Genomic DNA, 13,701 nt, shown 5'->3' with positions numbered 1-13,701 from the left:
TTTGAATGTTGGTTGTGCTTTCACACTCGTGGTAGCATGAGACGGACTCTACAACCCACAGAAGTTGCTCAGGTAGTGCAGCTCATCCAGCATGGCACATCAATGTGAGCTGTGGCAAGAAGGTTTGCTGTGTCTGTCAGCGTAGTGTCCAGAGGCTGGAGGCGCTACCAGGAGACAGGCCAGTACACCAGGAGATGTGGCGGGGGCCATAGGAGGGTAACAACCCAGCAGCAGGATCGCTACCTCTGCCTTTGTACAAGGAGGAACAGGAGGAGCACTGCCAGAGCCCTGCAAATTGACCTCCATCAGGCCACAAATGTGCATGTGTCTGCACAAAGGGTTAGTAACCGACTCCATGAGGGTGGTATGAGGGCTCGACGTCCATAGATGGGGGTTGTGCTCACAGCCCAATACCTTGCAGAACGCTTGGCATTTGCCACAGAACACCAGGATTGGCAAAGTCACCACTGGTGCCCTGTGCTCTTCACAGATGAAAGCAGGTTCACACTGAGCACATGTGACAGACATGACAGAGTCTGGAGACGCCATGGAGTGGGATCTGCTGCCTGCAACATCCTTCAGCATGACCGATTTGGCAGTGGGTCAGTAATGGTGTGGGATGGCATTTCTTTGGAGGGCCGCACAGCCCTCCATGTGCTCGCCAGAGGTAGCCTGACTGCCATTAGGTACCAAGATGAGATCCTCAGACTCCTTGTGAGACCATATGCTGGCGCGGTTGGCCCTGGGTTCCTCCTAATGCAGGACAATGCCAGACCTCATGTGGCTGGACTGTGTCAGCAGTTCCTGCAAGATGAAGGCATTGAAGCTATGGACTGGCCTGCCCATTCCCCAGACCTGAATCTGATTGAGCACATCTGGGACTTTATGTCTCGCTCCATCCACCAACGTCACGTTGCACCACAGACTGTCCAGGAGTTGGCGGATGCTTTAGTCCAGGTCTGGGAGGAGATCCCACAGGAGACAATCCACAACCTCATCAGGAGCATGCCGTTGTCGGGAGGTCATACAGGCATGTGGAGGCCACACACAATACTGAGCCTCATTTTGACTTGTTTTAAGGACATTACATCAAAGTTGGATCAGCCTGTAGTGTGTTTTTCCACTTTAATTTTTGGGGTGACTCCAAATCCAGGCCTCCATTGGTTAATAAATTTGATTTCCATTGATGATTTTTGTGTGATTTTGTTGTCAGCACATTTAACTTTGTACAGAACAAAGTATTCAATGAGAATATTTCATTCATTCAGATCTAGGATGTGTTATTTGAGTGTTCCCTTTTTTTTGAGCAGTGTATTTACATCCAGGCACTTTCTGCTGACATCTCATCTGATCAGAGTCGGTTTCTGCTGCTTCTTCTCCATCTGGTCAGACCTTCATGTCGATATCTCCCAGCCACGACTCGTCTTGTCACAATGTGCCAGCCTAGAAAATACCAAGGTCTCATATATTATATACATACATGTGTCTCAACCACACTTTGGAGGTGGGAGAAGACGTTATCAGGTACTGAGCATCCTCCGCCACATCCCAATTCATTGCAAGCCCCTGACAGCATCTTCTCCCACCTTTCAATTCATTATTAAGTGTCCTATGCATCTTACCCATATCATTGCTCTCCTCCCATCTTTGTTCTTCCACACCACACCTGTGTCCTCTCCCCCACCCTATCATTGTTCTCCCACACACCCCTATCATTGCTGTCCCACACACCCCCATCATTGCTGTCCCACACTCCCCCATCATTGCTCTCCCACACCCCTCCATCATTGCTGTCCCACACCACCTCCATCATTGCTGTCCCACACCAACCCCATCATTGCCGTCCCACACCACCCCCATCATTGCCGTCCCACACCACCCCCATTGTTGCTGTCCCACACCACCCCCATTGTTGCTGTCGCACACCACCCCCATCATTGCTGTCCCACACCACCCCATCACTGCTGTCCCATACCACCCCCATCATTGCTGTCACACACCACCCCCCCATCATTGCTGTCCCACACCACTCCCATCATTGCTCTCCCCGTCACCCTCATCATTGCTCTCCCCCATCACCGTTATCATTTCTCTCCCCCATCACCCCCATCATTGCTCTCCCCCATCATCGCTCTCCCAACATCACCCCCATCATTTCTCTCCCCATCACCGTCATCACTTCTCTCCACCATCACCCTCATTTCTCTCCCCATCATCCTCATCATTGCTGTCCCCCATCATTCTCATCATTGTTCTCTCCCCATCATCCTCATCATTGCTTTCCCCCCATCACCCCCATCATTGCTGTCTCCCATCATCCTCATCATTGCTGTCCCCATCACACTCATCATTGCTCTCCCCATCATCCTCATCCTTACTGTCCCCCATCATTGCTCTCCCCCCATCATTGCTGTCTCCCCATCACTCTCATCATTGCTCTCCCCCCATCATTGCTTTCCCCCGTCATTACCCCAATGTATTGGATAAAATAAAAAAAACAACTTAACTCTCAGCCCACTCCCCTGCAGCATCGTTCTCACCAGCAACTTTCTCCCTAACACAGGTGCGCTCTGCTTGCTGATGTCATCAAGCAGCGCCCGTCTATGTAACACAGAAAGCGAAGGGCTCCGCCATTTTTTCCTATAGGCAGCGGAGCTGCAGGGATTGCTACTTGCCCGCCGCACAGGATGAGGGCAATCTGCCCATGGGCCCCCGTGAGCTTCGGGCTCTGAGAAACTGGCCAGATTGCCCTCATTATTATCCACCCTGCAAGGGCCCCCCTGCACCGCCGGGCCCTGGTGCACCTGCTCCGGCTGCACTGGCGGTAGCTCCACCCCTGCATTTGGGGCTAAAAGAACATTTTTTGTGAAAAAAAAGTAAAATGTTAATTTTTTCCTTCCATATTCCATTAATTCCTGTGAAGCACCTGAAGGGTTAATAAACTTCTTGAATGTGGTTTTGAGGACTTTGAGGGGTGCAGTTTTTAGAATGGTATCTCTTCGGGGTAATTTCTGTTCTACAGGCCCACCAAAGTCACTTCAAATGTTATGTGATCCCTAAAAAAATGGTTTTGTAAATTTTATTGTAAAAATGAGAAATTGCTGGTCAACTTTGAACCCTTCTAACTTCCTAACAAAAAAAAAGTTATGTTTCAAAAATTATGCAGATGTAAAGTAGACATATGGGAAATGTTATTTATTTATTATTTTGTGTATTTTCATAAACATATGCAAATCAAAACACCAAATTTTACCACTATCACAAAGCACAATATATCACGAAAAACAGTCTCAAAATCACTGGGATCCATTGACGCATTCCAGAGTTATTACCTCATAAAATGATACTAGTCAGATTTAAAAAATTAAGGACAAAATTAGCTCCGTCACTAAGCGGTTAAAGATGATCCTTACATACAAGATACACTTGAGCTTTGTGTTGACCTTTTTTAAAGCCCCTGGTTGGAAAACTTTCCATTACAGGCATTAAAAGTTGCTATTGATACAGGTTCTATTGCAATTTACGTGGTTTTGTCACAGTACAATTGACACATTGTTTTTTTTGCGATATTCCCAATTAATCAATTACCACTAATAACAAACAGGACATGCTTCATGCTTACAAAACATGCAACATCCCTATAAGGCTATGTGCCCACGTTGCATTTATGAAGCAGAAAATTTTTTCTGCATAAATGCAAGTCCTCTCCCGGAAAAACGCATGCGGAATTCCGCACGCGTTTATCGCGCATTTTTCGCGCGTTTATCACGCGTTTTCCACATGCGGAATTGCCTTGCGTTTTTTATGCATTGGACAAAGGCAATTCCGCTTGCGGAAACGCAAAATTAAATGACATGCTGCGGATTTTTGAACGCGGCATAAACGCTGCGGAAAAATCCGCAGCATGTGCATAGAACTTGCGGAATCCCATTGGGGACCATGGGTTGCGGATATACATGCGTTTTTCAAGCGTTTACGCTGCGGAAATTCCGCAGCATATACGCTTGAAAAATGCTACGTGGGCACACAGCCTAATTGTTTCAGCCACACTTTGTAAACAGGAACTTACAAGACCTGAAGACCAAGGGTCAGCAGTGGAATCCAACATAATCTGAATATAAACCCACACCAGTCAGCGTAATGAATTCACCCCATCCATATGGTCATATTATGACTTTGTACACTCTCCCAGCTGTACAGAGTGCTACTGTTAGGTTATGAATTAATAAAAAAATAAACCTTGCCATGTTTCACTGTATTACGTTTTAATGGTTCAGTAGAATACCAGTATGGGAAAACACTGTCACAGAAAACTCTCCTGTAAATATGGCCTAATGGGTCTACAGGGCAAAACTTGGTTAATTATGCAGTATGGTTTTTTTTTTTTAATTTCAAGATTATTTTCATTGGAGATTCCACAAACAGAGGAATGATGTATTATCTGATGGAGAAAGTAAATGGAAGTCTAGAAGACTGGCAGAAAACTCATGGCATGAAATTCTATACCAACATAAACAGTGGGAGAACAACTATTAGTTACTCCTACTATCCACAGTTTTGGATTGACATCAGAAAACGACCAACTTTTGAAGAAGCACTGGTCAAACTCATTAAAAGGTAAAGGTGACCTCATTTCATAAAGGGTATTATTTACTTACGGTGCTTAGAACCAACATATTTTGAAGTTCTGTACAAAGATTCTTATTACTCAAATTCCTACCTGTCCACGCTCTTTTGAAATCACTAAACATAAACACTTAACCTATTTATGTGTTTTTAGAGTATGGGAACAAATGTACTAACAGGAAACCTTCAAAACATGGAGAGATCATACAAACTTAACTGCAACAGTGCTAGCCACTGATCCATTAGGTACACTGCACAAAGGTCAACTTATGATGTCATATTATGAAATACATGTTCAGGAACTATTAGGCTACGTTCCTACGTCAAGTGTATGGTGCATTTTTTATGTTGTAGACTTTCTGCAGCAATTCTGCACCTACAGTGGCTATAGAAAGTCTACAAACCCCAGGTTTTTGTCATGTAAAATATTATACCATGAAGAATCATTTCAGAACTTTTAACATCTTTAATGTCAAAACTAAAATAATGTGGTTGCATAAGTGTGAACACCCTCTTATAATTAGGGATGTAATTGTGTTCAGAATTAGCCAATCACACTTAAACTCATGTTAGACTGTAGTCAGTACACAGCTGCCTTAATTGAAAGTGATTCTGATTAACTCTATTAAATTGTTCTAATAGGATTTTCCTAACATTTTCTTAGTTGAATTTTAAAGCAAAAGCCATAATCCATAAACAGCTTACAACACAGCAAACGGGTTTCATTGTTAAAAGTTATCGGTCAGGACAAGGGTAGTCTTTTCAATGGCGTTAGATATACCATGGAACACTGTGAAGACAGTTATCAAGAAGTGACTCTGATGATGCTACAATGCTGTAGCGATACACAGGGGGACTTACATCAACAGCGACTCCCTTCTCTGGGTCTCCCTGATATTAATACCCTCATCAAGAGGGTCACCAAGAAGTTTCTTAAAGTTCGCACAACAGGGACATTACCTAGAGCTGGACGTCCCTCTAAAAGTTGATGAAAAGACAAAAAGAAAATTGGGTCGGGAGGTTGCCAAGAAGTGCACAGCATTATTAAAGGAGCTGCAGGAATATCTGATAAGAACGTGTAGTATACTGAATGAGACTACAATAGCTGGTATTTTTCATATGTCTGGCCTGTGGGGTAGGGTGTCAAAGAGGAAGCCCTAGCTTACAAAGAAAAACATCCAAGCCCTTTTATGTTTTGCAAAAACCTACATCAAGTCTGCCGAAAGCATGTAGTAAAATGTGTTATGGCCTGATGAGATCAAGGGTGCACCTTTTGGCTGTAATTTAAAAATATATATTTTTCGCAAAGTCAACATCATGCATCATCAAAACAGCACCATATCCATAGTGAAGAATGGTGGAGGCAGCATTATGCTTTGCGGTTGTTTTTCGACACCTAGAACTGGGGCTTTAGTCAAGGTGGAGGAGATTATGAACAGTTTCAAAAATCTGTCAATTTTGCAACAAAACCTTCAGGCATCTATTGAAAAGCTACAGATGAAGATGAAAAGGAATTTCCTTTTAGCTCAACGACCCTAACCATACCTCCAAATTATCAAAAGAATGGCTTCGCCAGAAGAAGTTCAAGGCTATGGAATGACCCAGCCAGAACTCAGTTCTGAATCCAACTGAAAATCTGTGGGTCCAATTGAAAATCTGTGGGTTGACCTGAAGAGGGCACTATACACTGGAGATGCCCTTGTAATCTGACAGATTTAGAGCATTACAGCAAGGAAGAGTAGGCAAAAGATTGCCAATTATAGTTGTCACATACTGAGATACTCCTACCCAAAAAGACTGAATGCTGTCATAACTTCAAAGGGTATTTCAGCAAAGTGTTAGTTTGACGGTGTATATATTTATGCAATCACATTATTTTAGTTCTTTATTTTTTTTCAACCCAAAAAGATTTCAGTTTATTTTTCAATTTAATTGTACAGACATTAAAGCTTGAAAAAGTTCTCAAAGGATTCTTCTTGGTATGATTTTTTTACATGACAAAAACCTGCCATTTTAACAGAGGTGTGTAGACTTTTTATATCCACTCTATTAGCTAGATTAGGTTTTGTTTAATTTTGTTTTGAGTGCATTTTCTTTTAACATACGTTATTATTGAATTTTTGACATTGCAGTTTTTTTCTCATTTTGGCATGCTTTAAATAAAGCTGCTTTCTTTTTAATACTTATTGGTATTTGGCTTTGACAATACTTTATTGATACAGTCAGGCTCGGAGTGGCCAACAAGAGAACAGGTGAATCCCCCGGTGTGCCTCTGTGAGTATGTGACGCCTCTTACTCGAAAAAGCCCTTTAGTTTACCCTGGGAGATGGGGGACTCGGAGTCGGGCCCTGTGATGGAGAGATGGGGTGCAGCTGTGGCCCGGACCTGCCCCGTGCTCAGCGCCGTCACATTAAAAAGGATGGTGTGGGCTTATCCGGGTTGAGTGGCTGATTTACGACTACGCCACCTGTGGCACCTGGTGAAGGCCACCAGCGCCGCTGCAGTCCGCTGAGGCATGGTGTTATGGCGGCCAGAGTTATTACTACTCCCCACAGGCGGAGCAGGGCCTCAGGGCAGAGGGACAGGATGGAGGGGGTAGTAGTAGAGGAGAACGGGCGCCGCGTCGTGCGGTGTAGCACAGAATAAACAGTCCGGAGGCCATAGGGGTGAACTTCCAAGGCTTTACTCACTTTAGAGATGGCAGAAGGAAGGCGACTCCCTGCTCCCCACGGAGTCCTGCGGTCACCAGGGACAGGGGTCCGACAACCTCCGAGTAAGTCCAGCGTTCAATCGGGACCCTACACCAGAGTGTTCCTGAACTACAGACCGAATCCTTTCCTGTCCGTGTGTGTGCAAATAGGCCGGGTCTCCCTCTGAGCTCCTCTCACAACTAGGGCACGGGTGGCAGCTCCGCTCCGTCCGATACCTGGTGGGATCCTCAGGGCCTACCGGGCTTTCCCGACCAGGACATGGAGTAGCAAGGTCGGGTGTCGGGGGCCGGTACCCCTCTTGCAGCCGGACTCCCTCTGAATATATCAGCATGGCGAGGACAGGTGGCGTACACCGCTCCGTCTGCATCCTGCCTGGGATCCATTTGCTGTGGAGCCACACTCTTAAGCTCCAGGCCTTCTTGGTCCTGGTCCTTGACCGGGTCGAGACATTCCTTGTCTACAACCTACCCCTCGTCCCAAGGCCGGTTCATGAGGGCTGTGTCTCTATCCGATGCGGGCCCACACAGGATCCGCGTTGGGGTGAGAGATCACAGTCCACTCAGCAATTGACAGCATAGAGACAGTCAAAGAGCGATTGAAGACAGTCAAAGACCCAAAACCCAAGATGGCTTTTTATTAAATATGAAATTTAAAGTGTAACTAACTTGTAAGTCCTCCACCCTCACCCACTAACTGGTTCCCCCAACTCTTGGTTCCCCAGTCTCCCTGTAACCAGGGGAGCAGCACCTAGTGCATACTAGCTCCCTCTGGCGGAGAAATGTGATGTTGGATGCATAGGGTGGGTCACGACTATCACACTGTTCTTACCTCAGAGGAGGAACACTACACTCCATTAGAGAAGTGCAGCATCCCTGTGGCGGTCGAACCCTCAGGGCCGCCACAAGTACGCCCCACATGTCCTTACAAGAATAGTAATTTTCACATTATCACTTAATGCAACATGAACAGACAAAAGCAGCATCTCATTGTTCATTTATCAAACTACCAGTTTCCAAATTTCAAAAACGCACTGCAGGTCAGTTTATGCAGAGTGAAAAAGAAGACACACAGTGGGCATGAGATTTCTTTAAATCTTGTCCACTTTGCTGAAACAGCAAGATACTGTATTTTTTGAGTAGCAAAAATATGCAGTATCAAAATGCACTGTAGCAAAGCCAGGTAGCCTAGGGCTAAATCCTAGCTCTACAGGTTCTGATTAGATCACCTATCTAGCCCTGCATATAACCAGGCAAATTGTTCTCATTAGTCAGTCATCAGCTCAGGGAAGCTGACCAGACTGGATGTGTCTTGGATTTAAAGAGAGAGACAGGCCAGAATCTCTCCGAGAAGAGACTGCACAGGCCATGTGCAGAGACCCACAATTATCAGTGGTTGCTATGGGCAATAGCTATTTTGTTTGACCAAGCTGGGGCTAGCTCAGGGTCTATTCTTTTTAGTTAGCGCCGGAAAGGCTAAGGACTTATGTTTATAAGTTTGTTTTGGTGCTGTGCAATCTCTGGAAAGCAATAAAAGCTGCACATATTTGGACCAAAACTGCATTGCCTGTGTGAACGCTACCTAATGCCTACCAGAAAGAGTGAATCGTTACAGCACAAAAGACTTATTGTGGGAGCTTAACCTTACATTGACAAAATATATATTGGTGGCAAAATATAGTTATTGGTACATAATGCATATTAAGTTATAAAATTATATATTGATTGTACTTTATTTACATAAATAGTATAAATGACTTTTATTTTATTATTTCATTCAGATGTTTATTGCTTTTCATAACATTCAGTATAACAATGTTTCCACTTGTAGGAAGTACACCAATTGCAAACTGGAACGGCTTATATACTGTGTTAATAAGAAAAAATGACTTTTATTTTTCTCTTAGATCTCATCCTCTTCAGAATACAAATCAGACCATACTTGTTGTAGGTGGAGTACAATGGCTCAACACGGATCACCTACGGATTATTCAAAGAGTGTTGAAGAGGTAACACCGAGTTAAAGAACAAGATGGTTTTATGTTCTAGCCAAATCTGAGTATATAGTGGGATTTAACCTGTACCTCTAGTAATACAGAAAAAATCTAATATTGCAGGGTTTGCACTATAATTGTTTACCTAAATAACTTTCATAAGCGATTTTGCCCTCAATAGCAGCTTGGACTGATAGAGATCTGGGCACTCTTCTAGGTCTCTGTCTACAGCGCTGTATATTACATTCTACAGCGGTGGAGACATAAATGTAGGAGACAGCACAGCCAGGGCATACTGCTATGTGAGAAAAATAATTAAGTGGAAATGATTTAAAAGTATTGTACTTAGAAATAATACATATGTGATTGAAGATTATGAAACAAGTAAAAAAATCTAACTAATGGCCAGTATATGATAGTGTTCTAGTGTAGACGGCAGCATTTTATCACAGGTAACATACATAGTAACATAGTAACATAGTAACATAGTTTTTAAGGTTGAAGGAAGACTAAGTCCATCTAGTTCAACCCATAGCCTAACATGTTGATCCAGAGGAAGGCAAAAAAAACATGTGGCAACACTAAGCTCCACATTGGGGAAAAAAATTCCTTCCCGACTCCATACGACAATCAGACTAGTTCACTGGGTCAACGCCCTATCAAGGAATCTAGTATATATAACCTTTAATATTATACTTTTCAAGAAAGGCATCCATGCCCTACTTAAATTTTAGTAGTGAATCACTCATTACAACATCAAGAGGCAAAGAGTTCCATAGTCTCACTGCTCTTACAGTAAAGAATCCGCGTCTGTGATTATGATTAAACCTTCTTTCCTCCAGACGTAGAAGATGCCCCATTGTCCCCGTCTCAGGCCTCAGAGTAAAAAGATCAGTAGAAAGGTCTTTGTACTGTCCCCTTATATACTTGTACATAGTAATAAGATCACCCCTAAGCCTTCGTTTTTCCAAAGTAAATAACCCCAAGTGTAATAGCCTGTTTTGGTTTTGCAGACCCCCCAGTCCTCTAATAACCTTGGTTGCTCTTCTCGGCACCTGCTCTAGTTCAGCTATGTCTTTCTTATACACCGGAGACCAGAACTGTATACAGTATTCTAAGTGTGGTCGCACTAGTGATTTGTATAGAGGTAAAATTATGTTCTTTTTCAGTGACAGTTTTGCCCAGTGATTTACAATTAAGCATATAATTATACATTTTATTTCCTCTGCCCAAGTGCATTACCTTACATTTATCCCCATTAAAGCTCATTTGCCATTTATTAGCCCAACCTTCTAGTTTACATAGATCCTCCTGTAATATAAAATTGTCTTCCTCTGTATTGATTACCCTGCAGAGTTTAGTGTCATCTGCAAATATTGAAATACTACTCTGTATGCCCCCTACAAGGTCATTAATAAATATGTTAAAAAGAAGCGGGCCCAATACTGACCCCTGTGGTACCCCACTGTTAACCGAGACCCAGTCTGAGTGTGTTCCATTAATAACCACCCTTTGTTTCCTATCACTGAGCCAGTTCTTAACCCACTTAACCACTTACATATTTTTTCCTCTATCCCCATTGTTCTCATTTTATGTATCAACCTTTTGTGTGGAACCGTATCAAAAGCTTTTGAAAAGTCCATATACACAACATCCACTGAATTTCCTTTGAAATGCTTACTCTAATATATAGATAAATTTCTATTGGTAAGACCTTATGGACATGGCGGTATTTGAGATGTGCATTACATGGATCCCGAATATGACAATGTTTCGACCCTTATCACACGTCTGAGTCTTTGTCAATGATGTTTGCAACCAAGTATATTTTTCACTTGAATGCTCTGAAATTTCAGAGAAAAGACCCATATAAGGACCATAACCGGAGACCAGACGAGTCCGGCTTCGCCTCTAGTCGGCTTTTCCCAGCGCTACTCTGGGAGATTGCCAAGTCTTTCCCAAATGTATACAGAGGGAGAGACCAGTAAATAACCTCTAGAAAGGCTGAGAAGAGTCAAACAGGGGCGGCACTGAGCTACTCTGACTTTAGTCCACATGAATCCCATAACAGGTTCCCTTTCAGTTGCTTGTCAAAGATCCCTGGGATGGTCAAAACATCATCACTGTTTTTCATATCTATTGACACCTATATGGATGAGGTCAACTTTTTGTGTTTTATGACACTGGTCCACTCGGAGGTTTTCACATTATGATTGCTGCTTCCTATTGTGACCAAAATATTGAGAAGAACTGAGTGTGCTGTAGATCATGTTTCTTTTTCTCTAATCTCTGTATTCATTTAATGGTACCATTGTTTTATTGTGTTTCCCTAGGGAAAATCTATTGAATATATTGGTAATTATTAAGTCTATAGGGATGGGTTTCCATCTTCCTGTTCATGGAATTCGTTCACTATCACCTGTAAGTAGAAAATACTATACCTGACATTTAATATCTTTTTCTGTTTTGCATAACAAGTGTATAAGTACGGTTTCATTTAAGTGTATATGTTATACACTTATCAAGACATTTATCATGGATCATAAAAAAATGCAAAATTATGATAACATGCAACTTGATCTTAGACTATAGTACTATGCGACTACTTGAGTTGGCTACACAAATATTCATATAGTATATTGTATATATCTTTCAGCTAAGGACATAATGATAAAAATCCCCCATCAATTGTTATGCTGTGACCATAGGAAAGCCAGGGAAGAGGGAGCCTATACTGTCCCTTAATCTAGGGAGACCCTAGTCTATCCCTAACCCCGGGGTTACCCCTGAAGGTGGATATGCTTGGGTCTTGTACCTCTCTGTGCTCTTACGAAATCCTACTCAGCTCCCACCCTCCCCACAGGGAGGAAAGGGGAAGGAGTAAAAGGATAACACCGGCTGGACGCGGACAGACAGAGGGAAACCAAGGCACAATCAAACAACAGACACAGAGGATAAAATACAAAGGGAAAATGGGTGCACAGTAAAGAGGCAGAAAAATAACAAAAAAAAACGGCAAAAGGGAAAGGTAGAGGTATTCACAACAAACCGCATCTCAAGACGACAAGAGCGACTCTCCAGAACACTTTCTCCAATGAAGCCAGGGACAGAATGAAAATTCTATTGCTCACATGGAGGGAAGCAAGAGACAGGTTTATATAATGGAAGGGTGTGGTTCCAATAAGCAGCACAGTGAATAGATCACCAGGAACTCTAAACCCTTTCCATGCCACAATAAACCTATTAACTCATGAATGGCCATGTAGATTTAAAGAGGGCATGTGCTCAGCTAGTTGCTGTGATTTTCTAATCTCCGATGTACCACAGCTCCCAACAGAATGTGGCACATTCATGACATCAATATGAAAAGAATTTTGTAGAGTGGATTAATCTAATATTGAAACCTAGAAATGAGCATTAAACATGATCACAAACCACCCACAAATATTAAAATTCAAATATAATTTTATCAGACAATATTAACAAAATATGTATACATTTAAAAGTAGTATCTTTAAAGATGATCAAGTAGATGGAAAATGGACCACATAGCAAGCATTATCCTCAAGCATACATATGTATAAGTTCAATCCGCTCCCAAATTTGCTAAGGCAAAGTGCCAGTGCAAACAATGGGGCAAACGAATAAACAGTAGCGTCTGATTGAAGTATACTTACTGCTTACTCGTGTTATGTGTAATATGGCGTTCACTCCAAGTTGGCATTTACAAATATTTCAACAGTAGCAGTGTGGAATACAGGGGGGAATGAGAATCTCATCACATGCTCCAAAATAATTTTCTAAGACAAAAGTGTGTTTTCAAAACCTCTGTAGAAGGCACAATGCAAGCGTTATCATGTACCAACCTAATTGCAAAACCTCTTGATTGAAAATAATGAAGAGTCCAAAATCATCACTGATAATACTAAAGAGACTTATTTCAAGCAACAGCATAAAAGGAGTAACAGGAGAGGTAGGAATGACCTGTAATTAACCAATGAGCTCTCTAACAATCAGTAACACATTGTTGTTACAAGTAGTCTGTGACCACAGAATAATTGTTGAAATACAATACAGGCACTCGGTGCACCCTTAGCATGGCTAATCATTTAAGTGCACCTTCCCTCCTACTTGTTTTCCTTCTATCTCTGCCCTTCTCCGGTTCTATTAAGCCAGAGCTGTCAATCAAAGAAAGGGGGGAGGGTGGATATAGAGGAAAGCAAGAAGGTGGGAAGGTGCACTGAACTGTTTGGTCATGCCAATGAGGCTCCGAGCACCTGTACTTGGTTTCAACAGTTATTCTGTGATGACAGAGTGCCTCTCAGAACATTAAGAAGTTGTGTGAGCCAGTCATTATACAAAATTCTTGGAATC

General features: G+C 42.6%; 1 protein-coding gene across 2 annotated transcripts in view; it reads left to right on the top strand.

The window, feature by feature from the left end:
* The window catches only part of CPED1 (cadherin like and PC-esterase domain containing 1), a 581,247-nt gene that overhangs the window by 527,056 nt on the left and 40,490 nt on the right, over window positions 1-13,701 (top strand). For both annotated transcript variants that reach the window (XM_073652067.1, XM_073652068.1), the window contains 3 exons: window positions 4,397-4,617; window positions 9,241-9,342; window positions 11,661-11,748. In XM_073652067.1, the coding sequence (XP_073508168.1) occupies window positions 4,397-4,617; window positions 9,241-9,342; window positions 11,661-11,748 (411 nt within the window). The remainder of the gene's footprint in view (window positions 1-4,396; window positions 4,618-9,240; window positions 9,343-11,660; window positions 11,749-13,701) is intronic.

This window comes from Phyllobates terribilis, unplaced genomic scaffold, assembly GCF_046119375.1.
Source record: "Phyllobates terribilis strain yellow unplaced genomic scaffold, ASM4611937v1 Scaffold_11__3_contigs__length_659146591, whole genome shotgun sequence".
In the NCBI taxonomy this organism is placed as follows: Eukaryota; Metazoa; Chordata; class Amphibia; order Anura; family Dendrobatidae; genus Phyllobates; species Phyllobates terribilis.
Note: the sequence above shows the minus strand (reverse complement) of the source record. Positions and strands in the feature narration are given on the sequence as shown.